General features: G+C 42.4%; 1 protein-coding gene across 3 annotated transcripts; it reads left to right on the top strand.

Moving 5' to 3' along the window:
- The first annotated feature begins 382 nt into the window (after window positions 1-382).
- On the top strand, window positions 383-26,721 carry GRPR (gastrin releasing peptide receptor). Of its 3 annotated transcripts, XR_013232027.1 has the most exons (4): window positions 383-1,299; window positions 16,643-16,994; window positions 25,284-26,105; window positions 26,163-26,721. XR_013232027.1 is itself a non-coding variant. In XM_077343163.1 (3 exons), the coding sequence occupies exons 1-3, from the start codon at window positions 881-883 to the stop codon at window positions 25,674-25,676; spliced, it is 1,164 nt and encodes a 387-aa protein (XP_077199278.1). In that variant the 5' UTR covers window positions 383-880; the 3' UTR covers window positions 25,677-26,721. The 3 variants fall into 3 exon arrangements, 2 of the variants coding, with proteins under 2 accessions (XP_077199278.1, XP_077199279.1); XM_077343163.1 differs by having other exon boundaries at window positions 25,284-26,721; XM_077343164.1 differs by lacking the exon at window positions 383-1,299 and adding an exon at window positions 7,771-7,941 and having other exon boundaries at window positions 25,284-26,721.
- The last annotated feature ends 1,201 nt before the right edge of the window (window positions 26,722-27,922 follow it).

The following is a 27,922-nucleotide window of genomic DNA, read 5'->3' as shown; positions in this document are numbered from 1 at the left end:
GAGGGGGGACAGGGAGCAAGGTGAGAAGCCTTTCAGTTGATTTGTTTGTAGTAGAGTCTGGCAGAGGGGAAGTAACCATTTTGAGAATCTAGCATCCTGAATCCCTTGTGTAAGTCTCGTTTGCAGGGTAAAAACCCAAGGGACAGTTTTACTGTCACCAGACTTGTGAGTCATTAAAACAAGGTGCTTTCCAGCTTACACAACCAACCAATATTTTAAAAATGATGACAAAAATATCCTGAAAAGGTTTAAAGCCCATTTCAAAATGCGATTGACCAGGCAGTGAGTCAAGCGTCCAGTAGGTGGCTGGCTTTCTCCAGCTAAAGCCTGTAGCTTCCCTATAGCTAACAAGAGGCTTCATTTAAGGAGGCTTGCTGTGGTGAGAAGCAGGGAGAGATCTGACGTCCGGAAGACACTGCCTCTAGGATATGTGTGCTTAAAAGAGCAGCTTTTTACTTTTGCTGAAAGTGGAGCTTGCTCCATGTGCAGGAGCTGAAAACTGGAACAAAACTGGGAAAGGGCAGCCACTACTAAAAGTTCTTACAAAAAAGTAATCCACTTGATTCATCCCTGAAATCATCAGCATGTCAAACTTGATACTGGACTATGGATTCTATTTCTCAGTTTGATAGATCATCTCAGCAATGCACGGGTGTCCTTATTCTGAAGCCTAATAAATAGGCAAGAGACCAAAGTTTTGGAACTCATCTAACGCTGAAGCTTTCTTGTGTGAATGGGTGAGCTTTATTTTGTAGGTGGCACTTAGAACAGACATTCACTTCTGTTGATCATTTCCAAGGAGGAACAAAATCAACTCAAGAGAACTGATGTGGGAATTTTAAATCAAGCTGTCATTATCCAGTTGCACCAAAACCTGACAATGGCTTCTGAGGAATGCATTTTACTAGATGTGGAATTGGATGACTTAATCCTCTGTAACAGCTCTGCTATTCATCATGCAAATCACTCCTTCTTGAATGAAGACTTCTTTTACTATAGGTTCTTGTATGCAATTCCAACGATTTATGGGATCATCATTTTGATAGGGCTTGTTGGGAACATAACACTGATAAAAATCTTCTGTACAGTGAAGTCCATGAGAAATGTCCCTAACTTGTTCATTTCCAGCTTGGCCATCGGTGACTTGCTTCTCTTGCTCACCTGTGTTCCTGTGGATGCCAGCAGATACCTGTCTCCTGAGTGGTTGTTTGGCCGGGTTGGATGCAAACTGATCCCTTTCATCCAGCTCACTTCAGTGGGGGTGTCAGTCTTCACACTTATGGCTCTGTCTGCTGACAGGTAAGCACCCCTGGAGCAAAAGTGTAATTTTTTATAGACCCAGAACATGGAATATTATTGAATGCAGTTATTTCTAAATTCCTGGTGTTCCTCCAGTGCTTCATTGTTGTGATAGATTTACAGAGGAGGATAAACATACTTCTCTGGGGCTGCTTAAAATCAGTATCTAAAACCATATGTGTCTCATTGTAAAACAGCTACTTACTCTAATTTCCCCCTTCAGTGGGATTTATGTACTCACTTTCTAATATGTTTAATTTTGTTTTAAAAAATCAGTTAAAATAATATTAAACAATTAATTTGACTTCTAGAGATTACAGTTAGTCAAGAGACCTGAACTTCATTATTCAGATGCTAAATAGATCCATTTAAAGGGCTTGACAATATGATTTTAAAATATTGACATTTCTATTGGAAGCAGTGAGACTTCATTCCAGACAAAAATGGTAAGAAATATATAGTTAACTTCTGCAGTCTTTATAAAGAACTGATGATATAGTTCTCCTAACTTCTTTCCTTCAAATTTAACTCATGGCAAATTCCAGAAAGCCACATGCTATTTATGCAAAAAAAAATCATTCTGAAAACAACTGTAAGCTTCAGTACCTGGCTAAAGCTGTTTAAAAACATTCTGAATATAGGGTATGAACACAAGACATCAGAGTTTATATGTTTTTTTTTCCTTTTGCAAAACCAGAATCTGTGAATGTCTTTTCTACAGAGTATTCACACGTCTCCTGCATATACATGATGCCTCTCTAGGAAAAAAAATGAATGAACAAACTACTGAACTTTATGAATGGTGGATTTGAACAAACTATTTTGTAGTTAACAAGGACAGCAAGAAAAGTAATGGATTGGCATTGCAATGGAATTACTAGAAACTATAACTATTAATCATCTCACTGAATTCCATTCTAGGAAAGGAAAAGGATAGCCCACAATTTTGCATCATTCCTTTATATATGGCTGATTTCTTTGCCATGAATCCAGTTATATTTGTTCAACAAACACCTGTCATTATAAAACTGAGTTCTTTTCAAAACTTGTTTAAAAACAGTGTATTTCTATTCTATGTGTGTAAGTGTTAGCAAGCTTCAAACAACTTATGGTGACCCCAGGGTGCTTTCGGGGCAAGTGAGAAGCAGAGATGGTTTCCCATTGCTTTCATTCGCAGAGCCTTTCTTGGTGGTCTCCCATTCAAGTCCCAGTGCTTTGTATTAGCATACTGTAATGTTCTGTAAACTGAAGTTCATTGTCCAGAACAAATGAGATCAACAAATGATATATCAAATGCTAATTAAAAATAATGCAGGTTTTTTTCTTTAAGCTGAGCAGATTGTGAACAAGCACCTATATTAAACTGATAGGACATGGCGGAAAAAAGGCAGTCATAGTTATTTCCCAGAAACTGTGATTTTTGAGTTCTAGCCCTGGATGAGTGCCAAGGTTCCTTGTAAAGTCAGTGATGCAGTTTCTTGGTTGGGGAGCAAGACTGACTCAAAACATACAGGGACTCATAAAGAACAAAAGAAAGAATCGTCATGATACGCATATGCTTTAGTGTCTGCTAGGCTTAGTTTGGGCCAAGCTTGATGGCTCAGGAAGATTCACATGATGGTAACATCCCTTGTGGCTGGCTTCCAACATCTCTAGTCATAACATGCAGGTTGTACTTGGCTAAACTAATATCACTGGCTGAAGACACTTTCTGCATTGACCATTCAATATATATGTATATGTGTGTGTGTGAGTATGTAGGTATGTATGTCTGGTTACATCACATCTTTTTGCATCATATCTTTACGCAATACATTCTGGGAACGGATTATGTGCCGTCCAGTGAAACACTTGACCACTCTACAGACTATACTGAATGAAGTGATAGAGTGACAGGCTATACTGTTCAGACTACACTTCTGAATATACTTAGGAACCTGCTTGTACGTCATAAGACTGTACACCAGGAAGGAGGCTACATAAGCCTATTTTCCCTTATTCACTCTTTCCACACTACTCATAATATAAACAGCTGTCATTTACAACTCCAGTTTCCTTGTTGGCAAACCATGACATCTCAGGTTCTGAAGCCTTTCCCCATCAGGCAGATCAATGCTAACAAAGATTGAACTGGGAAGACCCAGGATTAGGATCTCCCCTAGGTTTTTTAAGACTAAAAGACTCATGGGAGTGTGAAGATTTTTTAAGGCTCATGGGAGAGTGAAGATTCACATGGCTCTCAGGAAGAATGGAGATTAATCTTTTCCCCTATGACATTAATTTGCATCCACTTCGGAGGAAAATGTGGCCCTATGGGAGAGAACATATAGGGATTTCGACAATATCTGTGCAGCTAATAGTTGATCCAGGGGGACAACTGGGAGCAGGAAACAGACAAGTAGAAGGGTTAACCCCCCCCCCCCGAGCTGTAACCCAGAGTGCCCGCAATCATGCACACAACAACCAAAGGACATCCTAATTACAGATTTCTTAGATCATACCAATCATTTTAGCTGACCTTTTCTGTACCTTCACCAACATCATTATCACTCTTCAAAAGAGTATGAAAGGCAGAACTGATTTATGCCATATCTGATTGTAGATTATATTTCTCTTATCCAAACTACTGGCTTTGTGGAAAAAATATGCTGAATTCAATGTAAGTGACCTTTGCCATTGTGGATGATGCCTACAGTTGGTGAAATAGATAGCTGCCAACATGCCCATCATTTTTTTGCATTCAACTTTATTTTTATGAATATTTATCCCTGCCTTCCTCCAAGGAGCTCAGGACTTCGTATATAGTTCTTCAGTCCTCCATTTTATCCTCACAACAGCCCTATGAGGTAGGCTAGGCTAAGAGAGAATAACAACCCAAATTATACCCAGTAAATTTCACAGTGAGTGCTGATTTAAACACAGATCATCCTAGTTCTTGTTGGACACTCCACTCAGGCTTAATCCTGAATGTGGCTGTACTCCACTTGGCCCAGGGGAGGAGTCAGTGGTGGCTAGCAGGTACGTGGAACAATTTCCATGGGCTTATTCATCACAGTCAGACAGAAGTCATACATTAATATGGAGAGAGAAGGGGTAACCTTGCTGTAAAAAAATTCAGGTGCATGATAAATATGTTTCAAGTGGGATGTTGGCGGGGGGGGAGGGTAAGAGGACCTGAGGTATCTGTACCCTGTTTGCTTCATTATCTTGGAGACAACAAGGTCTAAAGCAAATTAGTTTCCCTTGGTCAGTTCTAGAGGAAGTTAAGGCAAGATTAAGGATCATTACAAAGAATGGCACTGAACTGTATGTGCGTCTTATCTTTTCTGAATTGCTCTGCTTGGGTTTATGGATTGCTCTCTTTGCTTTATACCTGATGAAAAAATAATTAGAGAAAAGAGCAGGGGTGAAAGCACAGAGGGTCGGTGGATATGATACCATGGAAAATGAGAGACCAGTTACTCACCCTTTCCAACATGGCTGCTGGCTGATCCCAAATCTCTTTTATCCTTGATTCAAGTGACGTTTGGGCCAAAAGGGATAAACTCATGACATAGATGAAAAATATGCAAAGGCTTCTTGCTCACTTCTGTGGAGAGAAATGTTTTCCATTGGGGATGCACATTCATGTCTCTGTCCCACAGCCCAGGGAGAAAAAGCAAAGGTAGTTGGTCCCATTTGTTTAGGGAAACAATAATGGGAATGAAAGAACATCAAGGAAACAAAAATAAAATCAGACATTCCCCTACTCAAAAAAAAAAAAAAAGCAGGCAAATCTCAGCCATAGACGGTAGGAATAATGAACTTGGAAGAAGCTGTTTGGCTACTTCCACATGAGGATTTTGCTCCGTGTGGCCAGCGGAATAGCACTGCTTTTGGGGAGCACTTCTGCATGATGCTATGCTCATTTTGAGCACAGCATGTCTCCTGTACTTTTCCCTTTGGGGGCCAGATCAGGAAACAAATATATAAGCAAAACCCCAGGTCTGTCTCAAAGAAAGAACTGTAGGGTGATTGTGGGTGAAACATCCATGCCCAGCCAGTCGAAGGAGAGGGGGATTAAGCTCCACAGTCTGCTCCCTTAAATCCCCCTCAGTTGAGCTATTATGCTTTGAGTGCTGCACCTCAGCTGTGAAGGTGAAAGGGAGAATTACTTCTGCACGAATGCAACAGGTTGCATGGAGCAGGCAGGAGGGTGGTGGGACACCAGAAAGCAGTTCAGGAGCAGGGTGGGCATCCACAACCATCCTGCTTGCATTCTGCTCCCATGGGAAGGTGGCCCTAGAACAGGCTTTCTAAACAAGGTTTTTGTGAAACCCTGGAATTTCTTGACAGCCCTGGAAGGGTTTCTTGAATGGGTGGGATTTTATTAATTTTTAATATATTGCTTAAATTTGTAAACCATTGGGTGATATGGCCATATATGGCCATATTGACCAGTTTCCAAGTGGTCCATGAAAGGCTTGGAGGGGGTGGAAATACACAGCTATTCTAATTGTTCCAGACCTCTGGGATATCTGCCTGGCCTCGGCCAGGACCAGGCCCTTTCTGGCCTTGGCCTCAACCTGGTGGAATGAGCTCCTAGAAGAGCTGAGGGCCCTGACGGTGCTATCTAGGTTCTGCAGGGTCTGCAAGATTTAGCTCTTCCACCAAGCATTTGGTTGAGGCCGGGGAAGGGGGGTGACGAATTCTATTTGTGTGTCCTGCCCTACTTTGAAGCTGCTGGTTGGCAGGTTTATGTTAGAACCCATGTGTTACGTGTTTTTGGAACCCCATCATCGGCTTGGCTGGAACATCGGAGTTGGGTCTCTGGGCCTGTTAGAGTTATACCACCATCTTGAGATTGATATTGGTATTTTACTGTATTGGTTTTAATGTTTTAAGGGGAGTTTTATGGGTATTTTGTCGAGAGTGGCAGGGTATAAATCAAAGCATAAATAAATAAACAAACAAACCATATTATGCATGATTGCACCACTTCTAGGGTATCTCAAAGCTTGAAAAATATATCAGGAGTTTCTCCATGTTAAAAAAGTTGGAAAAGGCTGCCTTAGATTGATCTATGGAGTCCTGCAAGGCAAAGGGGAGCTGTAAGATTGCTTCACTCATAAAGCTTGAAATAATCCATTGGTAATTTCCAAAAAAACATCTTTCCCATGTTTCTGCCAGTGCCTCAGATATGAGGCCAACAATTCATCAGCTATAAAAGGGAGAAAATGATTTTCTCTGGCAGATAGTGAGGCCTACAGTAGGAGTCCCTGATAGTTTTGGAAGGGATAAAGCTGTAGGATACCATCCAGAGCTCCTTGCTCAGGCTGTGCAAATGCTGATGCACACAATGATCCCCGCCTCCACAGACCAATGGCCCGTTCTATAAAGTTAAGCAATAACTATTCCCTGTTCAAGACGGATGGATGAAGAGTGCCTGAAATCAATCAGCTTCACGCAAGAAGCGATCAATGCGGCCAGAGGCAACAGCACAGACCATCTGTTCAGTAGTGGCCACGAGGTACAGTATCAATATTGTGAAGCTGTAAAAGTGTCTCCAGGTCTGCTTTTTCAAGCATGTGCCAATGTGATTACTTCCTGCATTACTGACAGTTAGTTTTCAGGATGCTACAGGGTGCTTTTTAGAGCCTCCGTTTCAAACCTATTGGCTGCCAACCCACCATGCACCCATTGCAGAGATCCCCCACCTGTCCTTGCAGCAAATGGAGGACAACACGGTGCATAAATTATCCTGTCCAGTTAGTGAAATGGGCTCAGCAGGCCCTTCTCCCTGAGCATTTTGCATGAAGCATCCTTCAGAGGCAATGAAAGCTTTCTGTCCCTTAAAAAAAAATACACTGAGGTCTTCCAGAGGGGTTCAAGGCTGATCACAACCTCTTTAAAATGGAGACTCCTGTATTAATTTGACAGGAAGCTAAACAAAGTTTTAGAGAGTCTTTTCCTGGCAATTGTTTCCGATTAGGTCGCATTGTATTATTTCGTGCCTGGTGTACATGTAGATAAATATGCATATCTGTGTCATTTGCTTTGCAGAAAGGCATATCCTGTGCTGCCTGCCAGTGTGTCAATACAGCACGGGACTTCATAACAATCACAGATTCCGTTTGCCTTTCTTCATCCCTCTTGTCCATTTGCAAGCAGCCTCGGCGCAAACATCTGACGTTTTCTGAATTGGCTTCCCAGTGAGACATTTTAAGCACAACAAGCCCAGAGCTCTGACGAGCAGTGTGTGTACTTAACTCGCCTTTGGCATTTGTGGCATTTGTGGATGTAAACTGAAGGAGTGCAGTGATTGCAGTGGGCTAGGAAGGATAAATATTTCACTTAAGAAATAACAATGGCCATATATTATTGCCTCTTTTTATTTGCACAGGCCGTTGATCCCAGTCATGAATCAGAGTTCCACTGCAGTACATTAAAATAAGTACTGAAGGGCATTGCGGCAACAGTCCTGTCTCCATAAAATATCAGGCCTGTTGCACTGAAGCTTATTTCCTGTTTCCAGTGAGGTTTTCCTCACTGGCTTTCTTTGTAGACAGTGAAGACCATGAGGTGAGATAGGCCGTGTCATATTTCAACCTGGGACACAATTTCCCTTGCTGAGGTTCACTGCTGGCTCATGCAAGGTACAAGGTCAGTGCCTTTCCCTTGGGATTTGTTTGGGGCAGAAGTTCTCTCTCCCCAGCCCCAAATTCTTGAATTGTTATTCTATTGGGATTCGCAGAGAACCGCACAGGGTTTGGGTTAAGACTGATTTGAACCACTTGGGGTCATGAACCTAAAGTTCTTAGCCTTTTTCTAAGGCAGATTCAAGTTCACTTGACTTCTCTGCCCCTGTAGGTCTAGCACTGTATTGGATTGTTTATTTTTTAGTTATAAATGATCATATTATCTGAATGCCCCATTTGTTTGCACCTAGCTAAAGGAAAAGTTTTCTTGTGAGCTTGATATTTGGCCAAAGTCAATATTCATTGATTTAGTGAGAAAATTAAATTAATGTCATCTTCAAGGTATCTGTATTGGAATGTTTTTAAAGGGAGGAAGCCAGTTCTTAAGCAGGATATTAATTACTGAAAGCACCAGACTATCAGCTCCTTTGTAGAACCTGTGGAGTACAACTGCTGTGTCAATTAGCTTTCATAGCTTGACATAAGATTAGATTCATCATTATACTGAGCAAGGACTTTCTCATATAAGGCTTCTGTTGTGATGTAATTATTGGACTGTACAGTATGCAGGTAGTAGCATATTCTTGTCCATTTCTTTTATGGATGTGTTTCTGTGATAGCTTCAGTAGAGAAGTAGTTTATTGGTCAGATACAAATATCATCAGTCCTGGCTTCACCTCTGCTGGAATGACTTCTCGTGGAGAAAATATATAGTTGCATGATAAATCTTATTTATTAGTAGCCTCTCACAAAGAATTCACAATGCTCGTAGGGATATTCTGAGGTTTGCGGGCCCTTTGAGGTTCATAACTCACATTTGTTGTGTGTGAGACTCTTACAAATATAGATTTTCCATCCATGTAAAATGCTACAGGGAGCTACTGCATATGGTGCAGTGTCTGGAAAAAATAATATTTTTTTTTATATTTCATTCTGAACGCACATATAGCCATACATTGGGATGTATGTTAACAGACCCTGGCCTGAATAAACTGCAGAGGTAATTCTCATTAATAAGCACCAACAATTTAGCTACTGTTAGAATACATTTATATCAGAGATCTATGATAGCCATCTTAAAGTACTTGAAAGGATGTCATATGGAGCAGAATTGGCTTCTGTTGCCCCAGTGGGTCAGACCAGAACGAATGGGTTGAAATTAATATAAAAATAATTTTTTGCTAAACAGCTGAAAGAAATTCTTCAGTTAGTGCAGTTCCTCAGTGGAACAGGCTTCCTTGGGAGGTAGTAGATTTCTCTTGATTTGAAGTTTTTAAGCAGACACCGGATAGCCATCTGACAGAAACACTGATCTTGTGGACTTAGGCAGATTGTGAGTGGGTGGGCAGATAGGATTGTGTTGGTACTTGGCTCTTGCGGCCCTTTCTTGCATGCCCATAGAAATGCCAATTGCCACTTTGGGGTCAGGAGGCAAATTTCTTCCCGATCAGACTGGCTAGGCATTCTGGTTTTTCTGTGGGGACATTATCTGGGCATGGAATTGGGGTCACTGTGGGTGGGCAGATAGTTGTGAGTTTCCTACATTCTGCAGGGGGTTAGACTAGATGACCTTGGAGGTACCTTCCAACTCTATGATTCTATGTAGGCAGCCATCATATGCTTTGAGAGCAAATATTTTAAATATTGCATATGAAACATGGTACAGTATCCAAGAGAGTGAACTTGTATTCTGATTGTACCAGGAGACACTTATCTGAGATTTTATATGGACAAAATAGGGATAGGGATGGGACTAGAAATGGTATACAGCAGTGCTCCCCAACCTTTTTATCACCGGGGTCTGGTCAACGCTTGACAATTTTACTGAGGCCTGGGGGGGGGGTAGTCTTTTGCCAAGGGACGTCACCATCGCCCGGGCCCCTCCTTCACTTGCTTTCCCTGCCGCCTGCTGGGGGGCGTTGCCAGCAGCAGCTGTGCAGTGCCACGCCGAGGGGGAGCCCCAGCCATGGCGGCCACTAGAGAGCACAAAAGGCGAGCCGACAGCAGAGTGGCACGACAGCCCCCAAGGCAGCAGCTGGGGAGGAGGACGAGGAGGAGCCGCGGCCCAGTACCGACTGATCCACGAACTGGTACAGGTCCCCGAACTGGGGATGGGGACCACTGGTATACAGTGTTAGTTGTGGATAAACAGCTGGGATAATCCCATCCTCAAAAACTGAAGGAGTACAAGACAGAGGAACTCTGACTTGACTTGACTGGGTTCCTATTCTGGGCCACAATTCTGAGTCCATGTCGTACATCATCCCAATCAACACAGTGGGACTTACTTCTGAGCATGTACACTTAGGACAGCTAGCCCTGGACCTCAGTAGTCTTATACAGCGATCGTGGGTGGAAAGCACCATAAAGTCACAATTGACTTATGGAACTCCACACACACATCCTGGGTTCTCAAGGCAAGAGACAACCAGAAGTGGTTTGGCATTGCTAACACCCTTGGGATTCCTTGGTGGTGCCACTTCCAAATACCAAGCAGGGCCAGCCCTGCTTAGCTTCTGAGATCTCATGTCTAGTCTGAGCCATCCAGGTGAGAATGTCTTATTCAGTACTATAGAGCAAATTGTTGGAATTATATGAGCAAAGAGTAAAGGATATTTTAGATTACTCTCATGCTACATAGGTGAGTTAAGAGGGATGCACGTATAATGCTTTCCGGAACACCATAAACTGTTATTAGGGGCTTTCAAAATGCACTTTGTGTATATTTGCTTAGCTCTGTCAGGCACTTCAATTAGTCTCCATGACTTGAGATAAAAGAAACCAATAGAGTTTCTGCAGGTTGTATGAAATGAAGCATCTTTGCAAACTGAATGATTTCCTTCCAAAGAGACTTGGAAGGAGACTTTCTCTTCTCCCACTTTAGTTCATAATGCTGTTTCTGGCCCCCTTTGCCTCTCTGACTCAGTCTTTAGGGAGGTATTTGTTGATGCAGTGGAACAGGGAAGTGAGAAAGCTGCACTCCATGGGCAGAAATACTTCCCTCTGCAGGGATACCCAGTTGGATCCCAGCCTTTGTGTATGTATTGTGTGTGCACTTTACATTGTCAGCCAATTGTAATTCCTGAAGAAGATGAGCCTGCTTTGCAAGTATGACTACTAAGACATATTCATAATATGAATTAGTTTCACCTTAAAGTCTGGTTGCCTGATATGTTTAACTGCTCCCCACAATCTGTTGCATGTGTAGGACAATGAGCATGGAAGGGGTACTTGTCATTTTTATATATATCTGGAGAGTCTGTAAACGGTCCTGGTTTACTCTTATGATTATTGGTATGGGTCCAACAAGACCTGTATGTGAGGTTAGTTACTTAAGTGTAAACACTATGCTGTGATGAAATATGAAAGGGGGAGAGATCTGGGGTTTGCTATTTTATTTTTGGTTTTTACTGAAAATGTTTTCACTATTATTGTAAGTCTCTTTGAGCCGATTAGGCAAGGCAAGATATAAGAATAAGGTCATTAAAGGAAGTAACAGTCAACCATATAGTCAGTACCTGCCATAAAAGTACTCAAACTGATTATAAAGAATGTCTCCATCGAGTTTCAGCTATGTTGCACTGGAATCGTTGCAAGACGCATGGCTTACCATCAGCCAGAAATTCATGGGAGCACAAACCAGACAGATCCTGGAGAATGATAAAACAAAGATTCGTTGGGACTTCTTGACTGCAAACAAATAAATTAGGGGAATGCAATTTTTTAAAACTAGTAGTTTGTGGTTCAGGTCTGCTGGACCAGAAAAAAAAAACACAGCATTTCCCAAAAATCCTGGATCTCAATACTGGTATGGTATTCTAATCTGCTCCCACCCAGTACATAATTCCCAAATATATCTGGAATTTTTTCAAGATTTGTTTCTGTTTTCCCCTGAGAAAACATTTGGGATGTCAAAATATACCACAAAATACTGATGTATAGAGGAGTGTGTTATATAGAGGTGTGTGTTTGAATCTACCCAAGCAATTGCTTGGATAGATTCAAACACACGCCCCTAAGGTAAACACCAGGAGCATAACACCCCTGATACCATGACTGTAGGGGGGGGGGGAAAGAGAGAAACAGGGCTTAGATTATTTACAATGCAATTCCAGGAGACAGCAAAATAGAAGAGAAATAACAGAAAAAGATCACAAAATACTAAAATCTATACATAGAATTAGAGCACCCCTGGGTGAAGATGGTGTTCATCATGCTGGTTATGATTGGAACCCTTGGAGCAGTGCCTAGAAGTCTTAAGAAACACCTGGGCATGCTAAGTACTGAAGACAGTGTTGCTTGAAACAGCAAGAAACCTGCAAAAATAGATTTGCAATCTTCAAGAACTTGGCCAGATCTCAAATTGCAGAACACCATCTAACAGTCATAACTGACTGTGACAATTCATCATGATATTGTTTTCTGCTCAGAGATTGCTCTGTCTTTTGCCAACTCTTTTGGCTCCTTACTTACTCATGCACTGCTAAGTATGTTTTATGTTGTTCTGTGAATTAATGGGTTTCTATAGCAACTTTATTGCTCAGGTAACTAGGATCTTGCTTACTCAACCAATTATAACCTGGACGGATTCACCTGATAGCTTTCCCCTTTCTGTAAACTAATTTAGGCAATCTCATGGTGTGATTCATGTTGATTTCACCTTAAAGTAATTTGAAACTATTGTTTGGGTATGGGAAAAATCACATCATTGTGTCACCAAATAAATTTATGTTCTGATTCAATTCCGAGACAGTGAATCTTACAAACTTGCATGCGGTTTTGGCAACTGCTAATGGACCAAGAGTCAGACCCTGCAAGGCACTGGATGCCTTTTAGAAGTCCTGCACATTGCTCAATTCCTATTGGTAAAACCTGGCATGGGCTGCATTGGAATTGGAAGGAACAATAAACAACAAACTCAGCTGATGTAATTATTTTCCAGTCACCTGATTAGATTTCTAAAACAAATACCATATTTGAAAATTGATGTTTGGTTTTATATTAAGTGAAATATGCTTGGCAGGAAAGGCTGAGCAGAAGCCATTTTGCCTATTGTTGAACAGTAAACAAGCTTCCATAGACAAATTTATCTTATCAGAAACTATTTTCAGGATGGGTGCTTTCGATTACAAAGCTGGTGAGTGTTATTAATTATTCAAATAGGTTATTCATATTCAGATATATATTCACAGCGAAAAGTAGGTGGACATGATTCATATATCAGGGCCATTCTGCACCGCATTAATGTAGCGTTTTACTTACCGACTGAAGATGCTGGTGTCTCACATGATGTCACCAACCTCCCGTGCCAACCTCCCAGCAAACCTAATGCCATTTTTAAGTATTAGTTGGGGAATTGCATAAAGTGGATTCCCCAACCTAAAAAGTGCGAGCTACAGGAGAGCAACCAGCAAGCCACACATTAAAGAAATGTATGGAAGCAGAGAAGCGCCATCTCTACCTCCAATGTCCTCTCCCCACAACAGAGACCCTATGAGGTAGGTGGGGCTAAGAGAGCTCTGACAGGACTGCTCTGTGAGAATAGCATTATCAGGACTGTGGCTAGCCCATGATCCCCAGCCAACTGCATGTGTAGGAGCAGAGAATCAAACTTGGCTCACCAGATTATAAGCGACCACTCTTAACCACTGCACCAAGCTAACTCCTTCCCAGTATAAAGCAGGGAAACTAAGATATGAAGGCTGGCAATACTTTCATAGTTGCCTACAAGGGCAACTGAGGATATTCATTTATTTAAAACACAGGCACTGTTTCTATTACTGGGGGTACAGGTTAACTTTTCTCATTTTTTATGAGTTCATATTTTTCTGAAAACCTGAGTCATATTTAGGTTTGTAGAAAGATCCATTTTGTCTGTTTATGGCTTTAATCTCCAGATTTAAGTATCCACAGATTTGACTATACTATTAGCCAGGCCCGGCTACTAGCACCCTACCTGTCTCCTGACCACAGTGATCCATGCGAGAGTCACCTCCAGAATAGATTTCTGTAACTTGCTCTACGCAGGCCTACCCTTGTCCCTGACCCAGAAACTACAGCTGGTACAAAATGCAGCTGCCAAGGTCCTCACTGGAACATCTTGGATGGCCCACATCCAGCCGGTGCTGAGGCAACTGCATTGGCTGCCAATTGCTGCCCGGATCCGGTTCAAGGTTTTGGTTTTAACCTTCAAGGCCATAAGCGGGTTGGGACCCACATACCTGAGGGACCGCCTAACGCTCTATGCCCCCGCAGGGCCTTACGCTCTGCGGGTGAGAACCTGTTGGTCATCCCCGGCCTGAAGGAAGCGCGCCTAGCCTCGACCAGAGCCAGGGCTTTTTCAGTCCTGGCCCCTACCTGGTGGAATGAGCTCCCGGGTGATCTGCGGGCCCTGCGGGATTTGTCAGCTTTCCACAGGGCCTGTAAAATGGAGCTATTCCACCAGGTCTATGGTTGAGGCTGGGGTCAGCGAATCAGGGACATCGCTCCCCCCCCCCTAGGAGTTGGAGTGTACGCTACTCCCCTATCCTTTCCTCTTCACCTCTTTAATAATTGGGGGAGGGATGGGATTTTTAGTCGTCATGTTAGTAGATTGATGTTTTAATGGGAATTTTAATGGGATTAGTTGCTGTGACCCGCATCGAGCCTGTCAGGAGAGGCGGGAAATAAATATAATAATAATAATAATAATAATAATAATAATAATAATAATAATAATATTGAAGTTAAACAATATACTTGAGTTTCTACCTAGCATACAGCCTTCAAATGTCCACTCCAAATGGTATTCTTAAAAGCACTTTAATATACATGACTATATTTGTGTATTTTAGCTAAGCACCACTTTTGTTAATTCTGGATGTTTGTACCAAAGTGATATATTGCTGACACATCACAAATTAAAGTTGGAAAAATGTGTTCAAGATAACATATGCAGGACATCATTTATTCTGTTTTTAGCACTCACAATTGTTATGCCGTCTAGAAAGGAAGTTTTTATAAATTATTTTGTAGAGAATAAAATAATTACATTTTCAAAAATCATCGGGGCTGGGATTTAGGCTTGAAGCCAGCAGGAGTTTGCTTTCTAACATTAAACATTAAAATCTGTGTGCCACTTGAAAGTGGGCACGGCTGTGCTCAAGTTAAGCACTTGGAAGTCTTACTGATTTCAATGGGAGAGAACTAAGCAGCTATACTCCCACTGGGATTATCATGATTTAAAAGAGTTTATCTTTGTTTGCATCAAGGCAAATATTATGATCAAATACCAGCCTTCTAGAGGAAAGAGATGAATTTATAGTTGGAGAATGTTATCTTCAGGATTTATTTAGTTGGGTCTATTCTACATAAAGAGCCTCTTGTGGTGCAGGGTGGTAAGGCAGCTGACATGCTGTCTGAAGCTCTGACCATGAGGCTGGGAGTTCGATCCCAGCAGCCGGCTCAAGGTGACTCAGCCTTCCATCCTTCCGAGGTGGGTAAAATGAGTACCCAGCTTGCTGGGGGGTAAACGGTAATGACTGGGGAAGGCACTGGCAAACCACCCCGTATTGAGTCTGCCAAGAAAACGCTAGAGGGCGTCACCCCGAGGGTCAGACATGACTTGGTGCTTGCACAGGGGATACCTTTACCTTTATTCTACATCTATTGATAACACGGATTAGTTTTGACATAAATAAGCTATTTAAAAATGTAATAGCAAATAAAGTGTTTGAGTTAGTTTACTATAAGATAGCAGGTGGCTTAATGAACAGAGGTGGCAATATCAGGTGTTTATAGCAATACTAAAGAACAAGGAGGGGAGAAATGTTGCATGGAACAGAAAACAAAAAAACCAACTGGAGTTAGCTAGGACCTGAAAGGATGGGTGCCTGTGCAATTTAGACAACGGGTTACAAAATGATATAAATATTTATTGTGCTCAGCTTAAAAAAAATCTTTAAAGTTAAAAACACACACAAAGTCCATAGACCGTTACTGAAAAAATATCATATGCACTGTACAATCTTAGGCCTTAGACCTGACACATTTTGACCCTCAGTGGGTCTTCCTCAGAGGTCTAATTTAGACACACATTCATTGATAAAATACAAAATACACAAAGCAGTCAGCAAAATAAATAAATAATAAGAACGTATTTTTTTTAGAGTGACAAAACCAAACAGATGGAAAATGTCCATTAATCAGATAATAGTCCCCATTGTTGAGTCTGCCAAGAAATTCTGGTGTGTGGCCATGAAATCAGGGCATGTACAAAGGCAGGTGAGGTTGCTTAATGAACAGAGTTTGACAACATCAGGTGTTTATAGCAGTACTGCCAAAATAGCCTTTGCTGGAGCTTTTTATCATTTATTAACAACTGGGAAACATCAACAACTCAGCACTTTATCAGATCTTAACATACACTGTGAAGACAGGAATACCAAAATATGGGGAACAAAGCTGTTACCAAGCTGTTACCTCTCAGTTGGGACTCTTGAGATAAAGTGTCTCCCACAAGAAATCTAGCCTTCTTTTAGCAAGTAATCCTAGAAGACAAGGAAGGAAGGAATTTGACTAGCATTCATGACCAAACTTCTTTTTCACGTAAAAAGACAATCAACTGGGTTTTGTTCTAATAAATTAAGCCGTAAGATTAGTAACAGAATTGTTTATCTTGTCCTTAGGTACAAAGCCATAGTGAGACCAATGGACATCCAAGCCTCTCACGCTCTACTGAAGATTTGTTTGAAAGCTGTCATGATCTGGATTTTATCCATGCTGCTGGCCATTCCTGAAGCTGTGTTTTCAGACTTGCGCCCTTTCTATGACAAGGGAACCAATAAAACATTCATTAGTTGTACACCTTACCCACTTACCAACGAGCTACATCCAAAAATTCAGTCAATGGCTTCCTTTCTGATATTTTACATCATTCCTCTCTCTGTTATTTCAGTTTACTATTATTTCATTGCTAAAAATCTGATACGGAGTGCTTACAACCTACCAGTGGAAGGAAATGTGCATGTTAGAAAACAGGTACGTCTAACTTTAAAAAAAAATGCTAATTATCAAACTTCATTACAAGTCAATTGAAATGTTTTAAAGGGTTCCATAAATGTAGAAAAAAATTCATTTTAACTGTTTCTCCAAATGGTTCCAGGCTGATTGAGTCAGTTTGGTGTAGCTTATCTAGGGGTTTTAAAATTGGGCTGGCTATAATGAAATTTTGGAGCTCACACAGCTTCTGTGTGGTAAGTAACAGTAATTGCATAAATGCATTAAAATGAAAATGTGATTCCACAGTTATTTATCCATGTAACATTTCTAGCCATGGCCCTCTAGGCAGAACTTTTGATTTTTGTCAGACTATTGGACTCGTGCCACAAAAATTGGTGTAGTGGAGAAAATGCTAGTAGGCTGATAAAATATCTATGCTTCCGTTCAATGTCCAAAAGTGTTTTTTTGAGCAGTGTTGTTTCACATCATAGCTCCAGCTATTTTGGTCTTGCAGGCTTGGTGAGTGATTTGAAATAGAGGTTGCAGCATGAAAGGCTACATGCACAATCCTTCTCTCACCCACTCTGAAAATGAACACAAACTCAATTGCCAAGCTTTGCAGCCTTGACTAGAAAAAGCAAAAGTTCAGGTACTAGAATCAAAGTTTTGTACTTAATAGCTTGCCATAGTGATTCTTAACCTTTCATTCATTATTGCCCACCATGTATACAACATTACTGAATGTCCATCAAGCCACAAATAAAAATAGGACATAACAAAACACTCCAGATAAAGCAACTTTATATAGGTGTATTTATGGTATATGCATACAAGATACAGATCTCAAGCATACATTTAATGAGAGCCTTGTGCCTAATAGCCTACAGCCAACTCCATAATATTAAGTTTCATTCCAGTTTGCTAGATGCTAGAAATCTGCAGCCTGGGATTTTTTTCTCCCAGCATTAGAAAGCATAAAATAACTCCCCTTGCTGTTGGATGTGGGGAGAAGGAGCTATCTAAATCTCTTATTCCCACCACCATAACAACCACCAAAAAAAGTTCTGGATGGCTCCCCCAGATTATAAATCACCCTTTATGATTAGGAATAATTGGCATACAAATTTGTTGTTGTTGTTGTTGTTGATGTTATTTCAGCTTATAAACTACCGCTCTCCATGAATGAGCTTGGGGCAGTTCATGACAGTAGTATAAACAATAAAACAACTATATTATAATAGCAAGGTCAGGATATCTTTGGATACTTAAATCCGGTGTCTGGAGCCGTAAATGGGCAAAACAGGTCTGAAAAGGATTTGGAGATAAATGGTTTGTAGAAAAATGTAAAATCAAAACAACAACACTGAGCAGATAAAAAATCCAAAAATGTTAAAAGGAATGCCTGTAACTTTAAGCATCAGTTTCTCTCTGTGGCTGTTGCTAGGCAACCATATTATTCCAGACCAGTTTCCGTAAACAAAAAAATGGGGTGGGGGAGAAGACAAGGCCTTCTGAGCACTAATTTGGCCTTTGAGAAGGAAATGGGGCCAGGTCTGGTGTGTGCTGCCAGCTTCAGCTTGGAAAATGTCTGGCTATTTTTGGGCAGAGTGAGGAAGTCAGGGGCTGAGAAGGGGAGAGGCCTCAGATGAATATAATGCCATAGAGTCCACCCTCCAAAGCTGTCATTCTTCTCCAGGGGGATAGGCCTCTGTCGTCTGGAGTTCAGTTGTAATTCTGGGATATTTTCAGGTACCATCTGGAGGCTGGCAACCCTAGGCCTGGAGGAAACCTCTGATGATATCTTCTGACTTGCATTATGGACTAGATCTGGCTGCTTATTACTGTTCAACAGCAGCCAGCCTATGAAAGTCAGTGTGGTGTAGTAGTTAGAGCTTCAGAGTAGGGTATATGCAACCCACGTTCAGATCCCCATCTTCCTGTGGAAGCTGATTGGGTAATTTTGGACCAGTCACATACTTTCAGCCTAAGTTACTTCACAGGGTTGTTGTGTGGATAAAAAAGGAGAAGAGAATAATGTAAATTGCTTTGGTTCCCAGTGCAGGGAAATAAAATAAGTAAATAAAGAATAAATGTAATGGAAGATGGAAAGCAGAATAAATGTAGGCTAGAGAATGGCTGAGAAGGAGGAGTGCCTGGACGGCAGAGCTGCATTCCTGGATGGTAGGGGGACCCAGCAGAGGTTTGCACCCCAGCGGGTTCCCAAGATGCCATTTCCCTGACAACCAACAGGTCATTGGGGGCACGGGGAGCCTGGCAGGGAGTCAGATAGACCCAGGCATTCCTGCTGGGAAGCAAAATGTTTGGCTGCCTTGTGGCCAGGGGCATCACAAGATGGCGGGATTTTCCCCCATCCCATCCAACACTTATAGTTAATAAATGTTGTGGCCTGTTTAATGCCAGCATTCATAAAGGAGTCAGTGTTCTTTATGGTCTGGAAGGTGTTACCCTGCAAGGCAAGGAGACAACGAGGTAGGGAGATATAGGTGTTGCCAAAAGGAGAGAAAGAGGTTAGGAAATTCTTAGGGCCATTCTGCACAACGGCCAATATTGCTAAATGTTTGCAGTATGCAAAAACGCTATATTTAATAGTGGAATTTCATCATTCCGCATACCTTCAATTCTAGCAGAATATTGAAGTCACAGTAGCGGTCAATTTATTCCCCACAGGTTTCCAGTCTTGCCGGAATCACAACAAAGGAGGCAATATTTTTCTGTGCTTCTTCCCGCCTCTGGCCATCAATCAAACAGAACAGCGAATGAACTGTTGTGTTTATGCTCCCGAAAGCCCCTTTCCCTTTAAAAACTGTTTTTTTAAAAACCCCAAAACATCAGTAGCAATGAATATTTGTTCATTCAATGTCCCAGAAAGATCTTTTTCGCTGGCGTAGGAGCTGGTGCTTAATCGTTTACACGCTCTTCAATTAAAAAAAAAACCCGATGGGTGCGATTTTTAGCCAAAATTATAGGCAGTGTCGAACAGGGGGCTGCATTGTGCTCAGAAACTTTAAAGACAATTGCAGAAGGTAGCTTTGTTCTACTGTAAAGCACTTCTGTGGAGGGACTTCAGCTGAAGAAGCCTTGCTTATTTGTTGCTTTTGCCTGTTTAAGGGATTGGGGGGAAATGGCCATCGTTTCTTCGGAAGCTCGGAGGTGAGAGCTAGGGAGGGACGTTCTTTCTACTGCTATTTTGAGAACGCACATGTCTTTCGCTGATGTGTTGCGGCTTGTGCTCTGAAGTGTCGCATTTATTTTGGGGGGGAATCCACTATTCTGGATTTCCCCCTAAGTGCTATAAAATTTCTATTGTTGCTGGAGTTTGGTGGGAGTTTTGTGGTTTGTTTACGACATCATGTGGAACATTAAATTAATAGCGTTTACAAAAGGTAAGACTAGTCTAGAGATCACCCAGAAGTACAACTGCTTTTCAGATGACAAAGATCAGTTCCCTTGGAGAAAACGGATGCTTCAGAGAGTGGAGTTTATAGCATTATACCCTGCTAAGGTTGCTTCCCTCTCCAAACCTCACCTTCCCAGGCTCCACCCCCAAATCTCCAGGGATTCCCCAATCTCAATCAGACAACCTTTAGGAGAACTTATCTCTGTAGCTGGGAAATCAGTTGTGAATTCCAGGAGATCTCCACACACCCCTCCCCAAAGGTTGGCAATCCTAGAAGGAGAGAAGGAAACAGGAAAGGGTAGAGACTATGGTGGCAGGGGGAACGTGAGATGCCTCCTGCAAGTCCTTGTGGATTCCCACTTGTTGGTGGTTTTATCAAACACTCTTTCCTCTTCTTCAGTCTTTTCTTGCCTCTCTGTATCTTATATTTGAAAGGATAGGAAGTTAACTAGGGTTTCTTACCAGTCAGGAGGAATCGGTGTGAAATGTAACCCTACCAATTCCATGATTTAACATTAGATTTATATGCCAGGCTTATAGGTCGTTTTCAGACATAAATACCTATTGACATTGATTGTATTGCCTTCTGGCTTTATATTGCAGGTGCAGATGGCAAAGCAATAGCTTTAGTATCTATTGAAGATCACACTACTGAAAGTTGTGTTTAGTTTGCTTTCACAGCAAGTTTCGCTTGCAGAGCTTAATTATCATTTCATGTTTTGATAAAACTTGCCTCTCAGCAAGCCAGGTTATCCATAATTTGTCATGTCAGTTCTTTCCTTTCAATCAATTGATTTGAGAGGAACAGAGGATTTAAAGTATCCATGATACGTTACATTGGTTGCATAGTTGCTGGTTATCAGCTTTTTTCCTTCAGGGCAGAATGAACACTTTCCTGAGGAGCTGAACAAATTAATTTATTGAAGCTTTTCTCTTCACCCATATATTGGAAATTGTATTTTGTCATGTAGGTTTGTCAATAGACTGTCAGTGCTGAGCTTCAGGGAAATAGTGGTGTGATTACTGCATAGTTTGCACTGAATTCTTGCATCAGAGACACAGTAAATTGCTGGTTGAGGGCTTAGCTGAGGAGGCTGAATGAAAAGTAAACGGGGAAGCAGAGAGAGGATCAGACAAAGAAGGACCCAACATCAGGAGCAAGACTAGGAAAGCCACTGGTTGGTATTGTCTAGGCCTGACCTGAAAATCTTTATCATCAGGTTATATAAGGAAGAACCACTTGATTGCCTCACTAGACCCTATGCTGGAGTCACACAGAGCTATTCTGCCTGGTCTCCCTCATTTTGTTCAACGCACAAAATGGCACCATCTCAGTTTGAGTCTCATGTGATCTTATTTATAGACCACCTTTCTCACTGAGATTCAAGGCAGAATACATGGGGGGGTGATTATACATCATGAAAATTGGAGGAGCATAATTCACACTGAAGTTTTGTATTTGTGATTCTCTCCATGACAACAAAAAGACCATCACATGGTCTTTGGCCAGAATGCACAGTATTTTAGCCCATTAGTTGCTCTTTGGCAATATGGCCAGAGTAAAGCATGACAAACAAAGGTGGTTGAGCCACCTGGACAGATTCCGCACAAGGAATTTGGCTGACCTCACCATCTGTTTGCACATGGGGCTAATTCCCGCTTCCTAACAGAATTTGGAATGGTCCAGGGCAGTCCCAAGACTGCAGCGACTCAGGCCCTCAGCTGCCCTGCAGCAAGGGAAGGCAGAGAAATGTACATTCCATTTTTTGCCCTGGTCTACAACAGGGCATATGTTGGCACTGGGCTGTCTAGAGGTAGAAAATTCAGGCCATCCCCAATTGGAGCATTGATCTACCCCTCCCCCCAAGCGTCAGTTCTACAAATCCTTGCACAGCTTTTTAAAAAAAGGCTGGGATTGCATTACAATGCAATTCCAGTATAATGAAATCCCCCCTAGTCCCCTTCACCCCCTTTCTTATTATATATATTATAATATTATATTATATATATAATACTAGTATAACAGCCCATTGTAAAAATGGGCTTTGAAAGGGGTCCCAGGCAGGAGGGCGTGAGAGGGTGGCCGTAGGTCCCTTTGGCCCGCAGTTTGGTGCAATGGTTAGGAGCCAGTTTGGTGTAGTAGTTAGGAGTGCGGATTTCTAATCTGGTGAGCTGGGTTCAATTCTGTGCTCCCCCACATGCAGCCAGCTGGGTGACCTTGGGCTCCCCACAGCACTGATAAAACTGTCCTGACCGAACAGTGATATCAGGGCTCTCTCAGCCTCACCCACCCCACAGGGTGTCTGTTGTGGGGAGAGTAATGGGAAGGCGACTGTAAGCTGCTTTGAACCTCCATTGGGTAGAGAAAAGCAGCATATAAGAACCAACTCTTCTTCTTTTTCTTCTTCTAAAGGGAGTGGAAATATTGTATATACTAGTAATCAAGCCCGCTGCAGCTAAATGCAGCGGGTGCTAGGACTCACCGACGGCGGCGGCGGGCTGGTCGGCGGCGGCGTCGGTGGCGGCGGCAGCAGGCTTCTTTGGGCAGCAGGCAGGCAGGCTCCGTCGGGTGGCGGGCTGATGTGGCGAGAGGCGCTTCGCGCCTCTCGCCGCGTCAGTCCGCCAGGCAGGGAACCCCCGGCAGCCGCGCTTCGCGCGACTGCTGGGGGCTCCCCCGGGCGGCGGGCTGACGCCTCATCACGGACAAAGCCCACCTCAAGGGGGCTTAACGAATTATTTAGTCCATGGCGCCCGTGGCGCCACGGGCTGTTTAAAGATAAGGGAGCAAAATAGTGTTAAGGATATATAATAGGATATATACAGCTGTGAAGGCACGCTGTGCAGCCTTAGATTCAAGTGTGCAGCCTTATGTTAGCAAGGTGATTCCAGCTACACACACACACACACACACACACACACAGTGAGTGTGGGATGAGGGAAAAACTTTGACTTCAAAAATACAAATCTCTGAAGGGGCGGTGCAATTTCATTACACTGGACAAACACTATAATGATTTCAGACTTGGAAAGGGGAGGATGCTCAAATGCAACAAAATGCATCTAGAGGAGGATTGATAGTTTTTGTCACATGACAATGTAAAGCAAACAGGAGAAAGTTTTGATTTTCTGACCTTCGGCTCTCCCGTGTGTACACAAATCCCTAGGGGCAGATGGGGGGGAGTAGGGCAAGGACTTCCCATGTGGTCATGGGAAACATCAGGGCAACTAGCCACAGACCAAAAACCAGGTGGCGGAGGGGCATAATGCCTCCCGTGCAATAGACATCTTAGAAGCAGCAGCAATGGATAATTGGCAGGAGATAAGCAAAAACAACAGCCTGGTCACTCGTTCAGAACAAAAAAGGAGTCTAGATTGAAAGGAGTCAAATGCTGCTTGCTAGATATTAGTGAAAGAACAGTGTAATTAAGAAATATTGAACCCCTTTATTGCACTTTTGAATTGCTGTGGTGTGCTGCTTAAAATATGCCATAACACTTCCTACAATGCCACTTTTCCCCTACCTAATTTTGCTGTCCAGTCTTCCACAGACCTTTTAAAAAACATTGAGTGCTATGGTGCTAAACCAATACATGCTTCATTGTTATAGTGTCATTATTGAGATGCCTTGACTCCATTAACTCAATGAAGCTAAGTCATCTAAATATTTTATTCATGCATTTATTTATGTATTTATTTATTTATTCAATTTTTCTACCACTCATCTGAAAGGCTGAGGACAATTTACATCATGATAGCATCACTATAGCACTAAGGTGCTATATTGGTTTAGCACTATAGTGCTCAAATTAGAATATTAAAAAAACCCTCTGAAGAAGATTGTGTGGCAAAACAGGAGTGGGGGAGAAAGCACTGTTTGAAATGGCCATAGCAGTTCAGAGACAGCTCATTAATGGAAGGAAATTCTCTGTATAGAACCCCTGTCCCTGTATAGCTTTACTCAAAATTGAACCAACAACAAATAAATGAGGCTGGGGAACTCACCTAGCCCCAAAGCCTCCGTTGACGAGGCAGTGGGTGGGAGAAAGGGGACTCAAGTGTTCCTGGGAGTTTGGGGGGGCATGAGGGAAGAGGGCGCATGAGCACAGGCAGTGTCCCTGCGCTCAGCGCACTTATTTAAGGTGCATGGAGCGTCAGCCCTCCCTCTTTCCCCTAGGCGGCAAGCCAGCGAGCAGACAGAACCCGCCCACCCACCCACCCCCTGTTAAAGTAATATGTTGCATTGTTATTCCAGCTTTGAATTGTAATTTGTTCTTCATCACAGCTTTCATGGCGGAAATGGCACGGGGAGAGAGCAGATTTGGATAGTTCAACAAAGGACCAAACTGTATAAGTTGGGGCCTCAGCTAGACAGCTCGGAGTGAGCTAGGCTAACCCGGCTGGGGAGGCTGAACGCTCGCTGAGCCAAGTGGCCTAGGTGTCAGAGGAGGTCTGCGCCTCTCTCTGGCACATTAGGTTGGAACACTTCCAGTGGGGAAGCTCAGCGAGAGATGACCCAGGGAGGAGACGGGGAGCATCTGAAGGCGCTGGGCATGGAAATGCACAGATACTGTGTGAGGTTGGGCTCTCTTCTGTCGTGTCTATTTTGGTTGCCAACCATTGAGTGTTAACAAATAAAAGCTGTGGCCATGTTGTTAAGCCATACAGGTTTATGCGTCTTCCTTCCGACCTTAGACACGCCTGCAAGTCAACATGCAATTCAGACCAGTAATGTGAAAATCTTCTTCTATAGAAGGGGTCTTTTCCCATTTTCTAGCAATGCACTGCACTGTTTCACAGGATTGGAAACCCAGTTCCAAGTGGTCCCTTGCAATCTTCTGGCAAAAAACAAGTGTCTGCTTCTTCAGCTGAATTCAAAATTGCTGATATACAATCCCCTTTGTTTTTTTCAGATGGAATCCCGAAAACGTCTTGCCAAGACAGTCCTGGTTTTTGTTTGCATCTTCGCTTTCTGTTGGCTCCCCAATCATATCATCTACTTATATCGGTCATACCATTACTCAGAGGTGGACACTTCCGTTTTGCACTTTATCACCTCTCTCTGTGCTCGAATCCTAGCTTTTGCTAACTCTTGCATAAACCCTTTTGCACTCTACCTGCTCAGCAAAAGTTTTAGGAAACAGTTTAATCATCAGCTGACATGTTGCAAAGCTCGTGTTCTCATTAGGTCCCAGAGCATGGGCAGAAGCACCACGCGAATGACCTCTCTCAAGAGCACCAACCAATCAATGGTCACGTTCAGTTTCATCAATGGCAACCACCACTGCCATGAGGGCTACGTATAGCAGGCACATCACACGTCGTCTGTTTATCACGGTGTCTGTTTTGCCATTGCTGTCTGCTTTATCCCGAGACAGAACAAATGTACATACAAAGAGAGCTGGAAAACAACCAGAGAACCTGCAGCATGTGAGCAAGTTTAGATACAGAGCTGAAGGGCTGCCCACAGCTAGCTGCGCATGCTTTTAGAACCTTGTCTTGTAATGCGCTGATTTATAATATGCTTAAATGTCCATCATCTAAAGATGAGCACTGAAGGCATTTGGAATGCTTCAAATGTACAAATATATTATCTTGTTCCTTTGTGATAGCCTTGGCAAGAGGTGAGGATGTTGCAGTTAGCTGCTTTCCTACAAAGTCCTTGATGTGCAAAAGCAGCCAAACGATCTAGTGTAAAGTCATATCCTTGGTCCTACTCTGTCCCCCATACACTGGTAGAATGGAACAGCATATGTTGTCTGCATATATGTCCTTGTGAAAGACCTACACAGACTGGAAAGTGTTCAAGGATGAGTCATGCAACATATAAGTGTGTATCCATGCACACAGAAAATTAACACAGCCATTTTCAAAGGACCCGTATGTTTTTTTCTGCCTTTGGTTGAAACCTTGGCATGAAATTTTCATGCAGGTTTTTCCTCTCTGATGAACTGGTTCCTACTGATAGCACGATGCCCACTCCACATTCTTGAGAAAACACCTTGTTGCATTAATGTAAGACAACAGTCCTAGGCCTGCTTCCTATAGAGCATTCCAATGAACTCAGTGGGAGCTTACTTCCGAGGAAACATGCTCTTAACGATGCTGGGTATCTATTACATGCATTCATGGGAGGCTTTTCTGAATTAAGGAGTAGTTCAAGGCAAATACTCTTTTCAACTTGTCAGTAATCTCAACGTTTTTCCAGTACAGTATTAATTCACATTTCTAAAGGTGTGAAGAGACTTGATGTTTACTTGGGTTTGCTGATGCCCCATCTGAAATAAGCAGCGGATTGTAAACAATCTAAATGTGAAAGTGACACCATTTTAATAAACGTGTGGTTAATGATGTTTACAGTTTAAGTGTGTACATTTTGCCATATTTTGGGTGATTAAGCACAGCACTTTCTCAATGTTACTAATGTTCATATCATTCCCTTCAGGACATGTGTAAATTTATGTCAAAAATATACCATGCAGAGCTTTAGATGTTTAAGCTTGAGAAACAACTATAAACTAAAACACAAAATTCTTATTGTAGTTTTCAGAGATGTAATGTAATAACAGTGTGTGCTGATAGCCATTAAAATCTCAACCTTTACAGTCCCAGCGCAATACATCAGATTAATCCATTCACTTACCTGAAATGCTATATCATATTAGTCGGTGAACACAATGAGATTAGAAATTCTTACTTTCCCCATGTGCAATCATTTTCAGGGATATAGCTTCAGATAAAATAGAGACAAGAAAAATGATGTAAACCAGTTGGGTTCTGTACCTACTAGAAAGGTGGGCTACAAATGAAGTAAATAAACATTAACGAATCTACACCACAAATGGTCCTAGTTGTAATACAGTTGCTACAATTTATATTGGAAAAAATGAATGGTGGTCGTATAGTGGAGACAGTGGCCCAGCCAGCATGGAAGGACAGGGATGTTTCCCACTCAACAGCCTCACCACCACAGGTGATTATGCTGATAAGTCTCTCCAAAGTAATTCCCTTCACATGACTCTGACTGATTTGAGAAGGGCTTTCAGTTCGTTCCTTCTGTGCAGTGGGTGCAGCTTGCTTGCTGTTATAGTCATCCTGGGGCTGAAGCTAGCAAGCACAGAGGCAAACATTCCAATGGCTCCCACAAGGCTACCAATAGGACAACATTCCAGTGGCCTTGGGGGGGGGGCAACACAGAGCATGACTAAACATGCAATTTGTTCTCATGTGATGTGTACATTCTTTCTGAGCAATATCAGGGCTCAGAGTGAATATTTGCCTAGAGTCCATGGCTGCTCAGGGATTAAAAGCCACCTGTGTCCCTTTCCAAACATTAAGGTAAAGGTAAAGGTATCCCCTGTGCAAGCACCGAGTCATGTCTGACCCTTGGGGTGACGCCCTCTAGCGTTTTCATGGCAGACTCAATACGGGGTGGTTTGCCAGTGCCTTCCCCAGTCATTACCGTTTACCCCGCAGCAAGCTGGGTACTCATTTTACCGACCTCGGAAGGATGGAAGGCTGAGTCAACCTTGAGCCGGCTGCTGGGACTGAA

This window comes from Paroedura picta, chromosome 6 (genome assembly GCF_049243985.1).
Source record: "Paroedura picta isolate Pp20150507F chromosome 6, Ppicta_v3.0, whole genome shotgun sequence".
Taxonomy (NCBI): Eukaryota; Metazoa; Chordata; class Lepidosauria; order Squamata; family Gekkonidae; genus Paroedura; species Paroedura picta.
The sequence above is the reverse complement of the archived record's forward strand: the minus strand, read 5'-3'. Positions and strand labels throughout refer to the sequence as shown.

Excerpts from the sequence above, each read along its gene's own strand:
- GRPR (XM_077343163.1), top strand. The coding sequence starts at position 881 with ATGGCTTCTGAGGAATGCATTTTACTAGATGTGGAATTGGATGACTTA. Across the intron at positions 1,300-16,642 it reads ATGGCTCTGTCTGCTGACAG|GTACAAAGCCATAGTGAGAC; the intron begins GTAAGCACCCCT and ends TCTTGTCCTTAG. Across the intron at positions 16,995-25,283 it reads ATGTGCATGTTAGAAAACAG|ATGGAATCCCGAAAACGTCT; the intron begins GTACGTCTAACT and ends TGTTTTTTTCAG.